Here is a 15,399-nt window from a genome sequence, read left to right as displayed (position 1 = left end):
CTGGGCTGATGTATGTGAATAAGGATCAAAGAGCTTAAATCAACTGAAATATTGATCAAAAATAGTAATGAACAACATGGTAATATCCAGCTTGGGACAATTATTTTAGTTCTATAGCAGCTGGAGGCAGGGCATTGTGGCCATTCCTGGTACAAAGACATAAACGTAGTAAATAATGCAGTGCACCTTGGAATGCCAACATCCTCACTGAGCCAAGTATGGTTCAACTACTGGTACATACAATCTTAACCAACACTTGGACAAAGCAATTCAGTTTCAAGCTGAACAATTTATTAAAACATATGAGGAACCTTTGCATCTCTCAGCTAAGAGGAACAAGATGGCTGAAACACTCCATATTGTAGGGAAGAAGTTCATCCTTACTTTGTTCATGGGTATTAGCTGAATTCGCAACAGGAAAGAAGGATCCCAAGCTGGGGTTTTAACTTTAAAATGACTGCTACTAGACTGCCACAAAGTAAAGACACTAAGTAGGGAAGCCAGTTACAGATTTTATACGGTTACAAAACCTGCTTTGGTATTAAAAGAGTTTTCTGGTGAAGGGCAGCACTGATAACTGGGGTGGATAAAGAGGCCTATGATGTTCCCTACAGATGAAAGCTCTAGAGCAATGATCCCCAACCAGTAGCTCGCGAGCAACATGTTGCTCCCAGTGGCCTCAAACCAGGAGCTTATTTTTAAATTCCAGGCTTGGAGACAAGTTTTAGTTGCATAAAAACCAGGTGCACTGCCAAACAGAGCCTCAATATAGGCTGACAATTCACATAGGTGCTACTAAATGGCCAATCACAGCCCTTATTTGGGTCCCCAGGAACATTTTTCATGCTAGTGTTGCTCCCCAACTCCTTTTACTTCTGAATGTTGCTCACAGGTTCTAAATGTTGGGGATCCCTGCTCTAGTGAATCACCCTGGGCTCTTGGTCTTTCTTGAGGGGGTAGCAGCAATTAAAGTACTACACTACTGCTATGGCCTTAACTGGCACTGCCAACAAAACATGGCAAGAGGAAAAAAAATAAAAATTAGGATGAAAGTAACATTAACAATAAAAGTCAGGTTAATACAAAATCAAAAATCTACAATGCCTCCAGTGTCGGACAATATTGGGAGTTTTTTGGCTGATCGCCTGAATGCCCATAGAGCATGGAGCACTTCAAGCATTTAAAGCCCCTTCCATATACAAAGCCTGGGGCCTCTCCAATAAAAGGAGGGCTGGCATGGCCCTTAAGAGTCTTTACATTTTTACAATATAGATATTTATATATCTACACCGCCTTCTGACACCGCACATGCACTTATATACACCATGGCTTCCAGTGCCAGCCCCTCCAGGTTCAGGGAGGGAAGGAAGCTCGGGCTGGATGGGTAGATTGTGGCACAAACAACATCATCATGTCCCCTGTTATGTGTAAAAACCCATAATAAGACAAAATTATCCAGACCACTCCAGCCAATCGGCTCTCCACAAAATACTATCAAGGAACATTATCCCCCAGAAGTTCATGCTTGAGAGTCTGTGTGATATTTAAGGGCAGTGCAAAAAAAGGCAGGCTCCAGTGTTAAGAGAGTTCCGGCATCGTGGTGAGGATGGCAATGGGTCACCAGTTCGCTTTCACAGCTTTGATGTCACTAACTAAATTCTGAGCCAAACAAATGCCAAAGATCTGAAAGATAAAATAAGATGATTAATTAGAGTTAGGATGGACACAGTTACCACTACAGTAAAATACAGGGTTGGACTGGCCCACCAGGGCTGCTGTCCCAGGTCCCCCCCCCCCTGCTGCGCCTAACACAAGATAACAGCTGCCTGGTAGATATAAGAACAGCACTCAATAGTGAAATCCAGGTCCCACTGCGACACATTCAGTTACATTGAGTAGGAGAACCAATTGCCTGCCAGAAAGCAGTTCCATCCTAAAGTGCTGGCTCTTTCTGAAAGCACATGACCAGGCAAAATTACCTGATATGACTGCCTACACACCAATATAAGGAATGTAATTTTATATGGTAGATTGGATTATTTGCAGTGTAAACAGTGTAATTTATAAATAAAAACTACATCATAGAAATCATGACAGAATTCCTTTAAGCTTTTGAAAACATCTGCCAAAATGTGTGGATGAGGATATGCTCTGTCTAGTGTATTAATGTTGAAGTATTCAGAAGACCAGTTGTTTAAGGACACGTCAACCCCCAAAATGAGTTCTGTCTAATAAAAGAAAACACAATTATAAGCAACTTTCCCATATGAATTTATTAAAAATGGTAAGTGCTTCAAAAGTTGTTTGTAACCGTAATTGCTACTGATAGCAGCATTTGCTTAACGCCTGGTTTTTACTTTTTAAACAATGTTGCAAAAGCCAGTCTACTTCAGTTGGTTTAGGTTACATTGTAAAAGCCAGAGCCATCAGGGCAGAGGTTAGAAAGGTACAAACATTACTTTCAATAGCAATACATATAAAAATAACTTAAAAACCATAGAAAATGTGTAATGAATGTATATTGTAAAGTTGCTTGGAATTATGTTTTCATTGATTATGCAAAAAATTATTTTTCGAGTTGACATGTCCTTTAAGAACTGTATATAATTAATGTAGTATTTGGAATTGTATGGTCCTGTTTTACACCGATGTAAAGATTAGTGCTGAGCAATTTGTCAGGTTTCACCGTGGAAAGTATGCCCAAAGACCCCAAAGCTTGAAAAAAATTATCACACGTCAAAAAAAAAAAATAGCACCCATAGAAAAATGCATTTAGCAAATTGTTTGTCATTCTGCAAATTTTTGGTGAAGCAGAATAGGTCAGATTCGCCCATCACTAGTAAAGATGCCAGCAGAGAAAAGGCAAATCCATCCCATATGCACGGCATAGCAGCAGATTTGCCACATTAGTAATGAAGCAACCAATCTGTATAGGCAGATTTCACCCACAGCAGCACGCCCCACTTTATCCATGGAAGTCCTGAGACAGTATCAACAACTTGAGTTATACCTTGTCTCTGCATTTAGAACTACAATGTAACATTCTGGGAGCAGTTTCTTAGCAGTTCCACCTGTTCCCTCAATTATTACAAGGAATTGCCTTGTACAGGTATGCAGTGCTTTTTTTTTCAGCCCATAGAGAACATGCATTGAGCAAAGAAGTTTGATTAGGATATAATGTCTCTAAACACACTTGTTTGAGGTTCACCCTTGAGTTCAAATATAAAGCTCTGTCATTTGTTAGAGGCACCATGTCTGCCTTCCATATCAGTTCAAGTATGATTCCATTGCAAAGTATGCTATATGAAGCCATTGCACTTCATAATGTTCTACAGCAGTGATCCCCAACCAGTAGCTCGCGAGCAACATGTTGCTCACCAACCCCTTGGCTGTTGCTCCCAGTGGCCTCAAAGCAGGTGCTTCTTTTTGAATTCCTGGCTAGAAGCCAAGTTTTGGTTGCATAAAAAACAGCTGTACTGCCAAACAAAGCCTCCTGTAGGCTGCCAGTCCATATAGAGGGTACAGCCAATTATAGTCCTTTTTTGGCACCCATATGGACTTTTTTATGCTTGTGTTGCTTTTGTTGTCTTTTTACATTTAAATGTGGCTCACAAGTAAAAAAGGTTGGGGACCCCTGTTCTACAGAAAGTAGCAAGGTCTTCATTACTTTCTCCTTCAGCATTCAGTAGTGTTTAGGAGACATATGCAACGGCATAAGCAAAAGTAAAGTAGGATGAAAAAACCTCACCTGTAATAAAGCAACTGCGACAAATACTCCGGCCACTACAATTAGGTTATCTTGCAGCCACTTCTCAAACTGGCCCACACATCCCTTGGTATAGATGTAGCTCTGCTGCTCCAGTTCCTGGTGTGAAAAATGGAAAGTGAGAATAACTTAAGGAAAGCAGATGGTGTCACATACTCACTCATTTGTCTGACAACATATACTGTAGTTAGGACAATAAATATAAGGAATTTGATAAAGTTGCAATTTAAGCTGCAGCTTCAGACAGGCAGTAAGGATAGGGCCCCTAATCAAGCCATGCCTCTTGCTACTCTATACTTTGTGCTTCTCAGCAATGTACAAGGTATGGGGCAGTATATCCTATATGCCTCCCTGGGTCTACCTCTCTTGAATCGAGCCCTGATTCACATAGGCAGTGCTCAGTTCAAGGCACTTTCTGCAGGTCTCTGCACTCCGAAACAGAGCACACAGGACTGCGGCTATTTACATATTGCCCCACTAGTCTTTAGAATATCTTTTCTCATGTCTTTCCTGGGCAGTGCAACATCAGAACATTTCTTTTTCCTTCTTCTTCAGTGACCGGAGCAGTCACTGATGGATTCTCATCATCTTTGTTGTTCACAAGTTTTCCTTGAAACCTGCACACGTGTAACAGCAACCTGTATTTGGATATATGCATATATATTTTCCATATGAAGTGTCACATTAGTAAGACTGCCATATTTTTTAAATACAACCCACCCTACTATGTCAAGGGCATTTATAAAGGTCATTTTATGCCTACCAGCTTCAGCCGCACATCATATCCACACTGTGTGTTGGGAACATCTTCCTGTGAGGGAAAAAATAAACAGTTTTGGGCAGGGCTCTCTTTACCTTTTTTATCAGTTATTCTCTGTGGTTTTTGTATGAAATCTAGATCTTTAATGTTTCAAGGCTGGTTTTATCAACTGTGGGCCCCCTCAGATGGATTGTTGCTGGATGGCATGGGATTCCAGGGCTAGTTGGGCAAGTAGCGTCTGCCTCACTCTCTCCTGTGACTGCTGCTGTAACTCTCCCTTTTCAACTCTTTCTTTCTTGTTCCACTGACCCCCAACATTTCGTGGCACAATATGGCCCCTAAGGATTTCATGTAACCAACAAGAGGAAAATGTCCATAACCTTTATGATTGTCCCAGGAAGAGACTTGCCACCTATGGGAAATCTAAAGTAACCGCTGGTGTCAAATCTCCCAAAAATACCTCTCCTTTTTATATATTTTTCAGGCATTATGCTGGATTGCTGCAAGTAAAGTGTTTCATATGCTGTGATCTAAATATTAATGAAGGGAGAGGTATTTTCAGGAGATTTGGAACCTGTGGGTAGTGCAGATTTGTCATGGGCAACAAATCTCATCTGCCAATGTCCCTAAGCAAAAAAAACTCAATTGCTCTCAATGAACGGCTCTTCCTCCAGCACAATGTTGTCAGATGACATCAAAGGTACACTGTTGCACCACTGCTTGTACACCACCACCATTGCTATGTACATAAGTAACCTAGGGCTCACATATAGATTTCAAAAAAGTACAAAATTCTGCTCACTTTCTCTTTTGTTGTTCTCTGATTTCCATTTTCTGATATTTTATCTCCTGCTTTCTTTCACTATCCCTTTGTCTTTTCTGATTCTTTCAGCATTTCAGCTCTTATGGGCTTCTCTTGCTTTTCTTTCACATAAGAGATGTTTTCCTTTCTGTATCTCCCAATTTCTCCTACTCTCCAATTCTACAAAATGTTCTCTTACATTCCATTTTATACCAATTCTATGAAACACTTATCTTTTCCTCTAATAACATCAGTCTCTGTCCACTTCACTGTGGGGGAGTAGGGATGTAGCGAACCGCCGAGTATGTGTTCGCGAACGCCGTTTGCGAACACCGGCAAAAAATGCGAACAGTTCGCAAACTGTTCGCGAACTTCGAACATCCGAAAATCGTTAGATTCGAACAATCGAAGGATTTTAATCGTTCGATCGAACGATTTTCGTTCGAATCGAACGAAAATCGTTCGATTTTAGCGATCGAATGGTCGAATGGTCGAACGATTTTGACGCGAACGCCTATTGGCGAACGTCGCGCGACGTTCGCGAACTTGCGGCGGACGCGAACAGTCGAAGTTCGCGCGAACTAGTTCGCCGGCGAACAGTTCGCTACATCCCTATGGGGGAGGGCTAGGCTGATCAAGGTTGGGACTGATTGGGCCCAATAGGTCGTCAGTCTAAGGCTGGCCTTCGCTGTCTACAACCATTTATTTGACAGTGCTATGGAATATGTTGATACTTTATAATAATAAGTTATTCTTAATAATAAATAAAAATATGAAGGTCATACAGCAGAAACCTATCTGACGGGAACCTACTTGACCAATGCATACCATGAGTGACATGTTTCCTCTACTTGTCAGTCTGGAAGCCCATGAGCTGCCTTTGATGGCTGCTTTTTTTTTATGCTGAAGCAACTATGTATATTTAATTAAGTCCATAGCACATTACAGCATTTCATTAAACTTTCCCTTCCCATCTTCTAGCTCCCCACTAATTTGCTTGTTGACTCAGGCAGCACATCAGGGATACAATGGAATCTGTGTTGCCTCTCCTGCCAGTGATACCATTTAGCAGCAATCCTATTTGCCTCTTTCTGCTTGCTATTATGTCTCTGTTTGAATATGAAAGCTTTAGCAAATATTCTTTCATCAGTTGCTGATTCAATGTATAATACTCTATCATTTTCATGCTGTGGGTTACCAACGCCTTTTGTGCCAGTCAACAAGATTTATATCCAGCAAAACCACAGCCTGATACAGCCTCATACAAAGAACCCAGAGTGCACATATTACTAACCGCAGGGTCCTTCACACAGCAGGAGAATGGCACACCGCAGCGTTCCCTGCTTGGGTTAGAGTCTGTACAGTTAAAGTAGATGTTGAGGTTCCAGTCGTTAGGTCCATGTGCACCACAGCAGGACCACTGTAAGGAAACAGATGTGAGAAGTGCAGTAAAGGAACATTTCAAACTTTTATTGTGTGATCAGTGTTGTGTCATGGTCATCTTTGGGTGTAAAACAATTAGTTACCTTGGATCAAAGGCATAGTGAAGATTATTGTAGCATGCTGGGAACCTCTAGTGGCAAAGCAGAGGTACAACCATAACTTTTGAAAAATAGTCCCAAAGCATGCTTGTAGATAAATTATAAAAAGTCAAACATTCCCCCTATGGCGCCTAACGCGTATCATGCTTACCTAGCACTTAGTCATAGTTTCATGCTTACCTAGCATGCTTACCTAGCACTTAGTCATAGGCGATTGCCTATGACTAAGTGCTAGGTAAGCATGAAACGCGTTAGGCGCCATAGGGGGAATGTTTGACTTTTTATAATATGGAATAAACTTATATTTTTTATCTACAAGCATGCTTTGGGACCATCTTTGGGTGTACTTTATTATGATAGGAGACCAAGGTTGTACGGTGCTCGCACTGGTTATAAAACTTGGTTTTTAACATCAAAGTCTAATGACACACTCTTTGACAGACTTAATATAAGGGATCTATCACCAAATGTAAAAAAAAAATTAAAAACACTTGAAAGTAGTCCTTGTGGTAACCCCAAAGTTATCTTTGATTCCCCTTGTATCTGGGCTAAAGTGTGCCACATAAAGCTGGGCATTCACTGAAAGCTTGGCATGGTTTGTTCAGGTAGAAAGAGAAAGAGCGGGCAAATCACTACAGGGTACACAGTAGTCCAGATCCAATTCTGTTCTCTTGAGTTGCATTGTACAGACTGTGCATGCTCATGGCCTTATTAGAAAGACAACTGATGTCATGAACAGTCATACACTCCCCTGCATGGGTCACTTCTAAAGCTTCAAACAGAACAACCCTCTTATCAAATTCTACAGTTGGTCAAACACAGACTCTGCACCCTAGTGGTCCATGAATACACCCCAAATAATCCCCTATCTGTTTGATAATGCAACAATCTGACATGCTGGAAATTCCCATCAGGCATGGACCACATTGGGCTATGAATGTGGTTCTCTCTTAAAAATTCTGCTCAGACCCATCATTTGATCCCTTCATTCATGCCCAACAGCTCTGCCTCACTTGGTTATTCAAAGAGCCAAAGCTATGCTTGTTTGTCAACAAACATGTTCCCATTTTGTAGCCATCTTAATCAAAGCCAAACTATAAAAAAAAAATTAAATTAATTTCATTTCTCTACATTGCTAAGGTTACCACTTTAATTGGCTAACTATTAATAGAGCAGCTCATTTGTAAGGGTTTTATTACGGTACCACTAGATGGCAGGCTAGTCTTCTAATGCTGCAGAGGATTCCCTTCCATGCATTGATAGAATATTTTCAAGTGCACCAGAAACCAATCCTGCTACAAAAACTGTTTAAAAATTGTCTTATTCCAGCCACACTTACATATTCCTGAGCAAAATCAATGAGGTTCTGGAGGTCAATATCATCACGATACGCCTTCACGTTGTTGTTGATAAAAAAATTAAGCTGATCTTTGATCCAGTCTTTGAAAACAAAGGCCAAGATCCCTGCAGTCAGCTCCAAGAAGAAGATCAACCCCAGGAAGACTGAGAACTGCAGAAATAGAGGAAGGTAGAGACAAGACATTATAAACAATCAAGTATATAGTGAATAAAGTACCCCCTCTTGTAAAATATAAGGATATTATAAGTTACAGAGGAGTTTCATGACCCTATAAAAACACGAGGCCGAAGGCCGAGTGTTTTTATACAGGTCATGGAACTCCGAGGTAACTTATAATATCCTCATATTTTACAACTGGGGGTACTTTATTAATTATAATACACAAATTTTAGTGAGTCATGTGACAGAAATTACATCACTACTCACCGTTTATAAGGATATAATTTACCAGATATTCATGGCTTTTGTGTATTATAATCAGATATATACTATCCTATCACTAACAAACGAATGCCCTGCCTTTGAATTAATATAAGTTAAGATGGTTGATGTGTCAATCTAAAGCTGGCCATAGACGCAAAGATCTGATCGTACGAATCGAGGATTCGTACAATTTTCGAACCGTGTGTGGAGCGTCCCGACATTTTTGGTCCGGCGGAGATTGGTCGTTTGGTCGATCGGACAGGTTAGAACATTTCTGTCGATGATTCGTACGATCGGATCTTTTAATCTATGGCCAGCTTTAGAGAGAGAGACAACTGAAATTAGCCATTCAAAAACTCAAGTCTACTAAGCAAGCATGGTGCAAGGAACACATGGGAAACACTGCTCTGAATCTTGCAAAAATAACGATTGACATATAGGAATTCACCAATTCCAGGATTACATTATTTTTAAATGTATCACTGGTGAAAAAAAATAAATGACTTGGTTTGGATTTAGTTCTGCAGAACATCCATTTTTTCCTGCAACAACCATCTTCGTGGCATTGTCTGGGGAATGCCACATCACTGCATGTTGGGACCAGTTCCCAATTGCTATTCCAATTCCTATTAAAGCAAAATTAACTTTAATTACACTATATATATTTTTTGGATCTTGTTTCCTTCAGTCTGGGAATTCATAATTATAGCAAGCTGGCATGAGCCATTTTATTAAGGCAAGCCTTGCATCATCTCAGAATCTTGTTTGTGCACCAGAATGTGGGACCTGATGTCCATCCCCATGCCCTGGCTACACAATTAAATGGTTAAGAGAACTGGGGGAATGTAGGGAGAGCAGTGACATCAAGGAAGTGCTGAATGGAAAATGAAAGTAATTGCTTCCCCCGCCTCTATGCCTAAGGCATAGAGGAGGGGCAATATTTGACAGTTGAGCTATGAATGCTTTAATAAAAAAAAAGAATTTGGATGTCATGTTTAATTTGAAAAGACTTATTATACAGCTTTTTATGTCTGGGTGACAGGTCCACTTTAACAAACATTGAATATCTCAGAAACTGAAAAGAAACACAGTGAAATTATTAGAAATAGCCAACAACTTGAGAAAGATTCTTTACTGCAGTGACAGCTCCCCTTAAGATGCTGATTTTGGAATATATCTTACATATTGCTTATCCTATGACAGAACAAACTCACTTTTTCCAGGTCCCTGGCATTCTCCAATGTCAGGAAATAACCTTGTGTTGCAGAATGTGGCCCTCCGATCTGTTTCCTTTTGGGATATAAATATTTATGGAAATAAATCTAAAACCAAGTTGGTGTTGGATGAACTAGCTGCCAATGAATTCCATAACCTGAAACATATGCTTTGTTACGTTAAATGTGGAGTTCATGTTAGCCCCTCCGTTTTTCTTATACCTAGCCCAATGATATAGAAGCAGAGAGGATTCAGGATGTCACACACGTGACAAGATAATTAAATAATATTATATCTTATTACTAAACAGCAAAATGAAATATGTTTGGCAAGACCTGCAGGATGGATCTGGCCCTCCACGAGATTTTTATGGCCCCAGCCTGCCCAAGAACAGACCTCCTCCAGCCCCTAAACTTCCAAAACAGTGAATAATTGGCCTATTATAGAAAATCTCAGACAGCAGCGATCTAGTGGACAAATCATACATAAAAAAAATAAAGAATGCTAGTGTTTCTATGTGAAGCAATTAGGGATGCACTGAATCCAGGATTCCGTTTGGGATTCGGCCAAGATTCTGCCTCTTTCAGCAGGATTTGGATTCGGCCGAATCCTTGTGCCTGGCCGAACCAAATCCGAATCCTAATTTGCATGTGCAAATTGTGGAGAGGGAGGTATTTCACATGAGTTTTTTTTACAAAACAAGGAAGTAAACCAATTTTTTCCACTTTTTACTTTCCCGCCCCTAACTTGCATATGCAAATTAGGATTCGCTTCGAGTTTCGGCTGAATCTTCCAAGATGGATTCAGGGATTCGGCCGAATCCAAAATAGTGGATTCGGTGCATCCCTAGAAGCAATACAATTTGAAGAATCTTACTGATACACAATTGATGTGTGTGTGTGAAATTTAGGACACAAAAGCCAGACAACTATACAAAACATCTTTATAAACTCTGTGTTGTCACCTAATTGATTAATCAGTGATTAATGGTTGGAGTTCTTTGACCTTTAATTAATGAACTTGGCCTGCAGATTATTTGTTTACAAGCATGTATACAGCAGAAGGACTTTTTCCCATTTTAAGAGGCCATGTCAACTGTTTTCATGTGTCCCACCCTAAGCGGAATGAGGCAATGTTTTGGGTCCTAACCCACAGTTTAAGAATCCCTGCTTTATATGGACATGTCACTCCATGTAAATTGTAATATCCATGTTATATACAATGAGTAACCAGTTACTTATTCTGAAAACTCACAGTGGCATTTAAAATATATAATACAATCCTTCTGTCACTGACCTAGGATATGTATTATTTATCAAAAGATAGATTGATTGTACCCTATCAAATTCTTCTTCAAAAAAAAACTCTCATACCCAACTCCCATGAACAGGCCACTTTTCATTTCTTCTTGCGGACTCTACAGCAGAACAGAAGTGTTTTTTTTATTTGGTTAGTTACATTCTGCAAGAGGGGCACAGTGTAACTCTCACTTCTGGGAATCCAACAACAGGTTCCACTAATGATTAATCTGTGAGTAAAACATACCATTCTCGGGCAGTGAAAAAGAAAGGAAAATAGGATGCAAAATGTCAAAGGGCATGTTATTGTGAGTCCTGCACTTGAGTTGTTATTGTGGGAGTTTCAGGTCTTTATGTCAACACACTTCAGACCCAAGATTTAAGTGAGCCATACAAGTAAATGTGCTTGATTGGGAGGTCACCAACACAGGGAATCTTTGGTCTTGTGTGGCCTCCAGCTGGTGAACCAAATCAGGCTGATGATGTCTGAAACCATGGGTATCAAATTGAGGAGGAGCAGAATTGCAAATGATGCATCACCAAAAACAAGCTCTTTTTTCCCCATAATTTAGTGTAAAACACAGCAGCTGTGTCCAGGTTTGCCAACATCATTATAACAGCTTTTGGCCAGCAGTCTTGTGTGTGTTGTCTAAATGAAATTAGCATTTTAATAGAATCGTGCCCCTGACCATGCAGTACAGAGAGTAACCAGCCCTCTTTATGAAAGCAGTAGTAAAGCACTGATGCAACTTCATGCAGTTTGTATTTAGTTCTTATCCGAGTATAAGTGAATTGTACTATAGTTGCTCATAAAAAATGTTTCCCCTGTAAAACACATTTTGGTAGGGAGGCTCAGATCCATTACAGTATTCCATCAGTGTAAGATTAAACCTAATTTTAAATAGGGTTAATTTTACTTTAAGGCTTTTTAACACACAAGCATCTTTGTTTAGAAAAAGGAATACATTTTCACAGGCTGTGCTTTCCCCTTTAGAAGGACACAAAATAAAACTTGCCATGATACAGAGCCGCATTGTTCCAACTTTTGGAATGTGCATTCTTTGTACTGTGAAGACAAGCAATGTGTTCTTAGTTGATCTGCATTGTAACATTAGAGTAACTATGAAAATCCATAGGCTGGCAAGTTAGGTAAGCTAAGTGGTTACCAAGGATACAGAAATATTAGGGATCATTCACTTACTGTGCAGCGTGTAAAGTGCCATTTTTCAGACGCAATCACTATGTAGTGGTTTTTTCCCCTCATACTTGCATTGTAATTGCATCCACAAAGCATCCACAAAGCATCCACAAAGCATGCTTCTAACACAATTTGTATATAAAACCCACATCTGAAACCCCTACACACAACCTGCAAGTTACCTGCTTCTTTTGCGGTTAAGCCATGGGGACCTTGCCCGCTGCAGAACTCTTGTGCAAACCAAGGAGCTCCAGGGTTCCCCTGCATCAATAGACACACTTGCACAAAATTTGTAACAGGGAGCAGGACGGAAGAAGAAGTGCCGCTAAGAGGAGCCAAGGAGTACCTTAATGAACTTATTGTGCAACAATTGCGCCAAATGTTGCACAACTGCATCTCTTTCTAATTGTAAACAATCCTTTTTGTATTAAAAAAGTGTGTTTGTGTGTGTGTGGGGGGGTTATTCAGACTCTTTGTGTACCATTTTATTAAGTAGCTGAGTAAATGGTGTTTCGCTGCCTGCAGGCACACCATTCGAAGAGAGCAAAATCATCCCACGTGCAACTAAGGGAATTTTTATCTTTAAACTTAAAGGAAAACTAAACTTAAATCACTGGGAGGTTCCACATGTCAGGCATCCCCAGGCTGGAGCTCATGCTAGCAGGAAACACTAGCACTGGTCTGTGATACTTCTGTAGAAGATGATCTGGCATTATCTTTTTTTTTTTTGTCTTCTTTCCTTCAGGCAAAAAAGCTGGTTTTCACTTAAATGCATATGCGCCTGCCCAGAATGAAGAGAAGACAGAAGAGGCAAAGGAGATGATGATGGTGGACTTCTGCAGCAATAATCTGGGCCCATGCATTTTTTAGTGAAATCAAGCACTGGCCTCGAGAATCAGATAAGAAATTCTACTCACTTGGGAGATTTTAAGTTTAGTTCTCCGTTAGGATATTTGTCACCCATGGTTAAATCTGTGCTACTGCAGGCAACAAATTTACAGATAATGCTTCACGAGGATACTTTGGAAAAAAAAGTGCAGCGTATGTTTCCCCACCAGCGACTTACTTTATTTCGGATGAGAAAGCATTTTTGGGAGATTTAAATTTGACCATAGGCAACACATCTCCCCATCTGCCATAGCCCTAATACTAACATTCAGATAAAAGCCTGCTTGGTCTAGCACCCGGATAAACAACAGAAAATTATAATAAAACATGGAGACTAAACGCAGATTGCCTGGCTTAGACGAACATGGTCTACATCAAACTAAAGTTGAATTTTAAAGCAACTTTTTTTTTTTATAAAAACAACACTGCAGTGAAAAGCCTCTCCTATAGCCATACGTTGCAAACTAATTACTATTATTCCCTTTGGAGACAATGTAATAAAACTTGTAAAATTAGCACCTTGTATAGTACCAATCACAACCAGATGTTTGCCTTTAAACAGGTGACAAGTAGATCTTTATTGACTGGTTGATACCGGTTACAAGACCTGGAGCAAATTTTGTCCTAAAAACCTCCATCATCTCCAACAGGTATTGCATTTTACTTTGCCTGGTGTCTGAAACTGCTCGCAGTGATAAGAATACATCCCCAGTATGGCTATAAATACAATATACATGCAGGAATTAAAATTCTTGTGTGTGCATTTTTTAATTCTGATCCATTCATATGGCAGTAGAGGTAGTGGGTAGGGAAGTTGGGGGGGGGGCAAAGAGGTCAGATTGTTCCTCAAAGCTTTAATATTTGGTTTTGTTACACAAGCAGACTGGAATTTAAATTTATACCTGCAGTTTGCAGACGGACATTTTAAGTAAAATACCCAGCAGCCGAGTCGGCTTTACTGTCAAGTTTACTGTTCAAAATATTTTATTTCACACAGGCTGCAGGCAGAGAAAAGGAAAAAAAATACAGCAGGTTTTATTTCCTGCAAACAGATCAAAAGAGCTATGAAACAATAATCCAGCTCAACACTTCAGCCCAAATACCCATGTGAAATTGGATTATTTATTTATGTGGCTTTGTTAATCTTGCAAAACTCAGTTACACAATAATCAGAGTTTCTTGCTGAGCCAAGCACAGTTAGCAAGTGACCCCCTGCCCGAATGCTCCCGACTCACCCAGAATGGATAGTTTGTTAGTAGCCCTCACACAATAAATAGCTGCTGCTAGGTAAACGAAACACTCAAAACAAACATTTTGCCATTAGCTTAAAGCAGAAAGAGACTCAAATTCACAGGGAGGGGGGTGCAAATGGGTCATTCACTATAATTGCTAATGAACTGTAGTAGGGCTGTCACAGGGTAGAAGAATAACATATTGGTATTTTGACCCAATGTTTGAGTTTTCTTTACCATCACAAAAGGAGTTGAAACAGTCTTTAAAGCTGGCCATGCATGTACTAATATTATCAATACATGTATGGTGGCTGATCAATCCTGACCAGTGTCCATGTTATAGGGATATCATTTGCCAATACAGTGAAGAGGAACTGCAGCTTCCTGCGGTTTCCATCATTTGGGGGTTTGCCCGAAAAATCATAACAACAGATAGGCAGCCATAACATGTATGATCACTGGAAAAGTCACCATCAGTTTGGTTTTCAGACCCAACATTCCTGAATTTGTTATGGTACTCTTATTCATGCAGAGGAAAGAGTCCACGGGAACAAAATAAGAAGCTTGGTTATATTCTTAGTAAACATAGACTGCAGTATATATTCTCTTTCAAAAAGGTAAAATATATTATTATAAAGCAATAGGACTGTATGTGCAATGTAAAAGGACAATTTTTATTCATATATATGCCAATAAGGAAGATCATGGTGTAGGTCATGTATTATGAGCTACAGTAGGACTGCCACTAAACATAAGTAAAAAAAGGGCTATTAAAAGCAATAGGGCTTCTGTGCACATTCAAAGGCCAGCATTAACACAAGCACACTTTATACACCTTGTGGACAGAAGAAGAACAGGTTTCTAAATCTGTTTTACTATTTTAACCTGGATTAGGCTTCGATAGAGTGACACAGAA

At 39.9% G+C, this 15,399-nt stretch overlaps 1 protein-coding gene across 1 annotated transcript in view; it reads right to left on the bottom strand.

Annotated features, from left to right (window-relative positions):
• Positions 1-269: 269 nt before the first annotated feature.
• The window catches only part of tspan17.S (tetraspanin 17 S homeolog), a 36,797-nt gene continuing 21,667 nt past the window's right edge, over positions 270-15,399 (bottom strand). Inside the window, 5 exon segments of the mRNA NM_001091358.1 lie at positions 270-1,683; positions 3,749-3,865; positions 4,530-4,577; positions 6,623-6,748; positions 8,209-8,379. Of these exon segments, the coding sequence (NP_001084827.1) occupies positions 1,618-1,683; positions 3,749-3,865; positions 4,530-4,577; positions 6,623-6,748; positions 8,209-8,379 (528 nt within the window). The 3' untranslated portion in view covers positions 270-1,617.

The sequence above is a fragment of the Xenopus laevis genome, chromosome 3S (genome assembly GCF_017654675.1).
Source record: "Xenopus laevis strain J_2021 chromosome 3S, Xenopus_laevis_v10.1, whole genome shotgun sequence".
Taxonomy (NCBI): Eukaryota; Metazoa; Chordata; class Amphibia; order Anura; family Pipidae; genus Xenopus; species Xenopus laevis.
The sequence above is the reverse complement of the archived record's forward strand: the minus strand, read 5'-3'. Positions and strand labels throughout refer to the sequence as shown.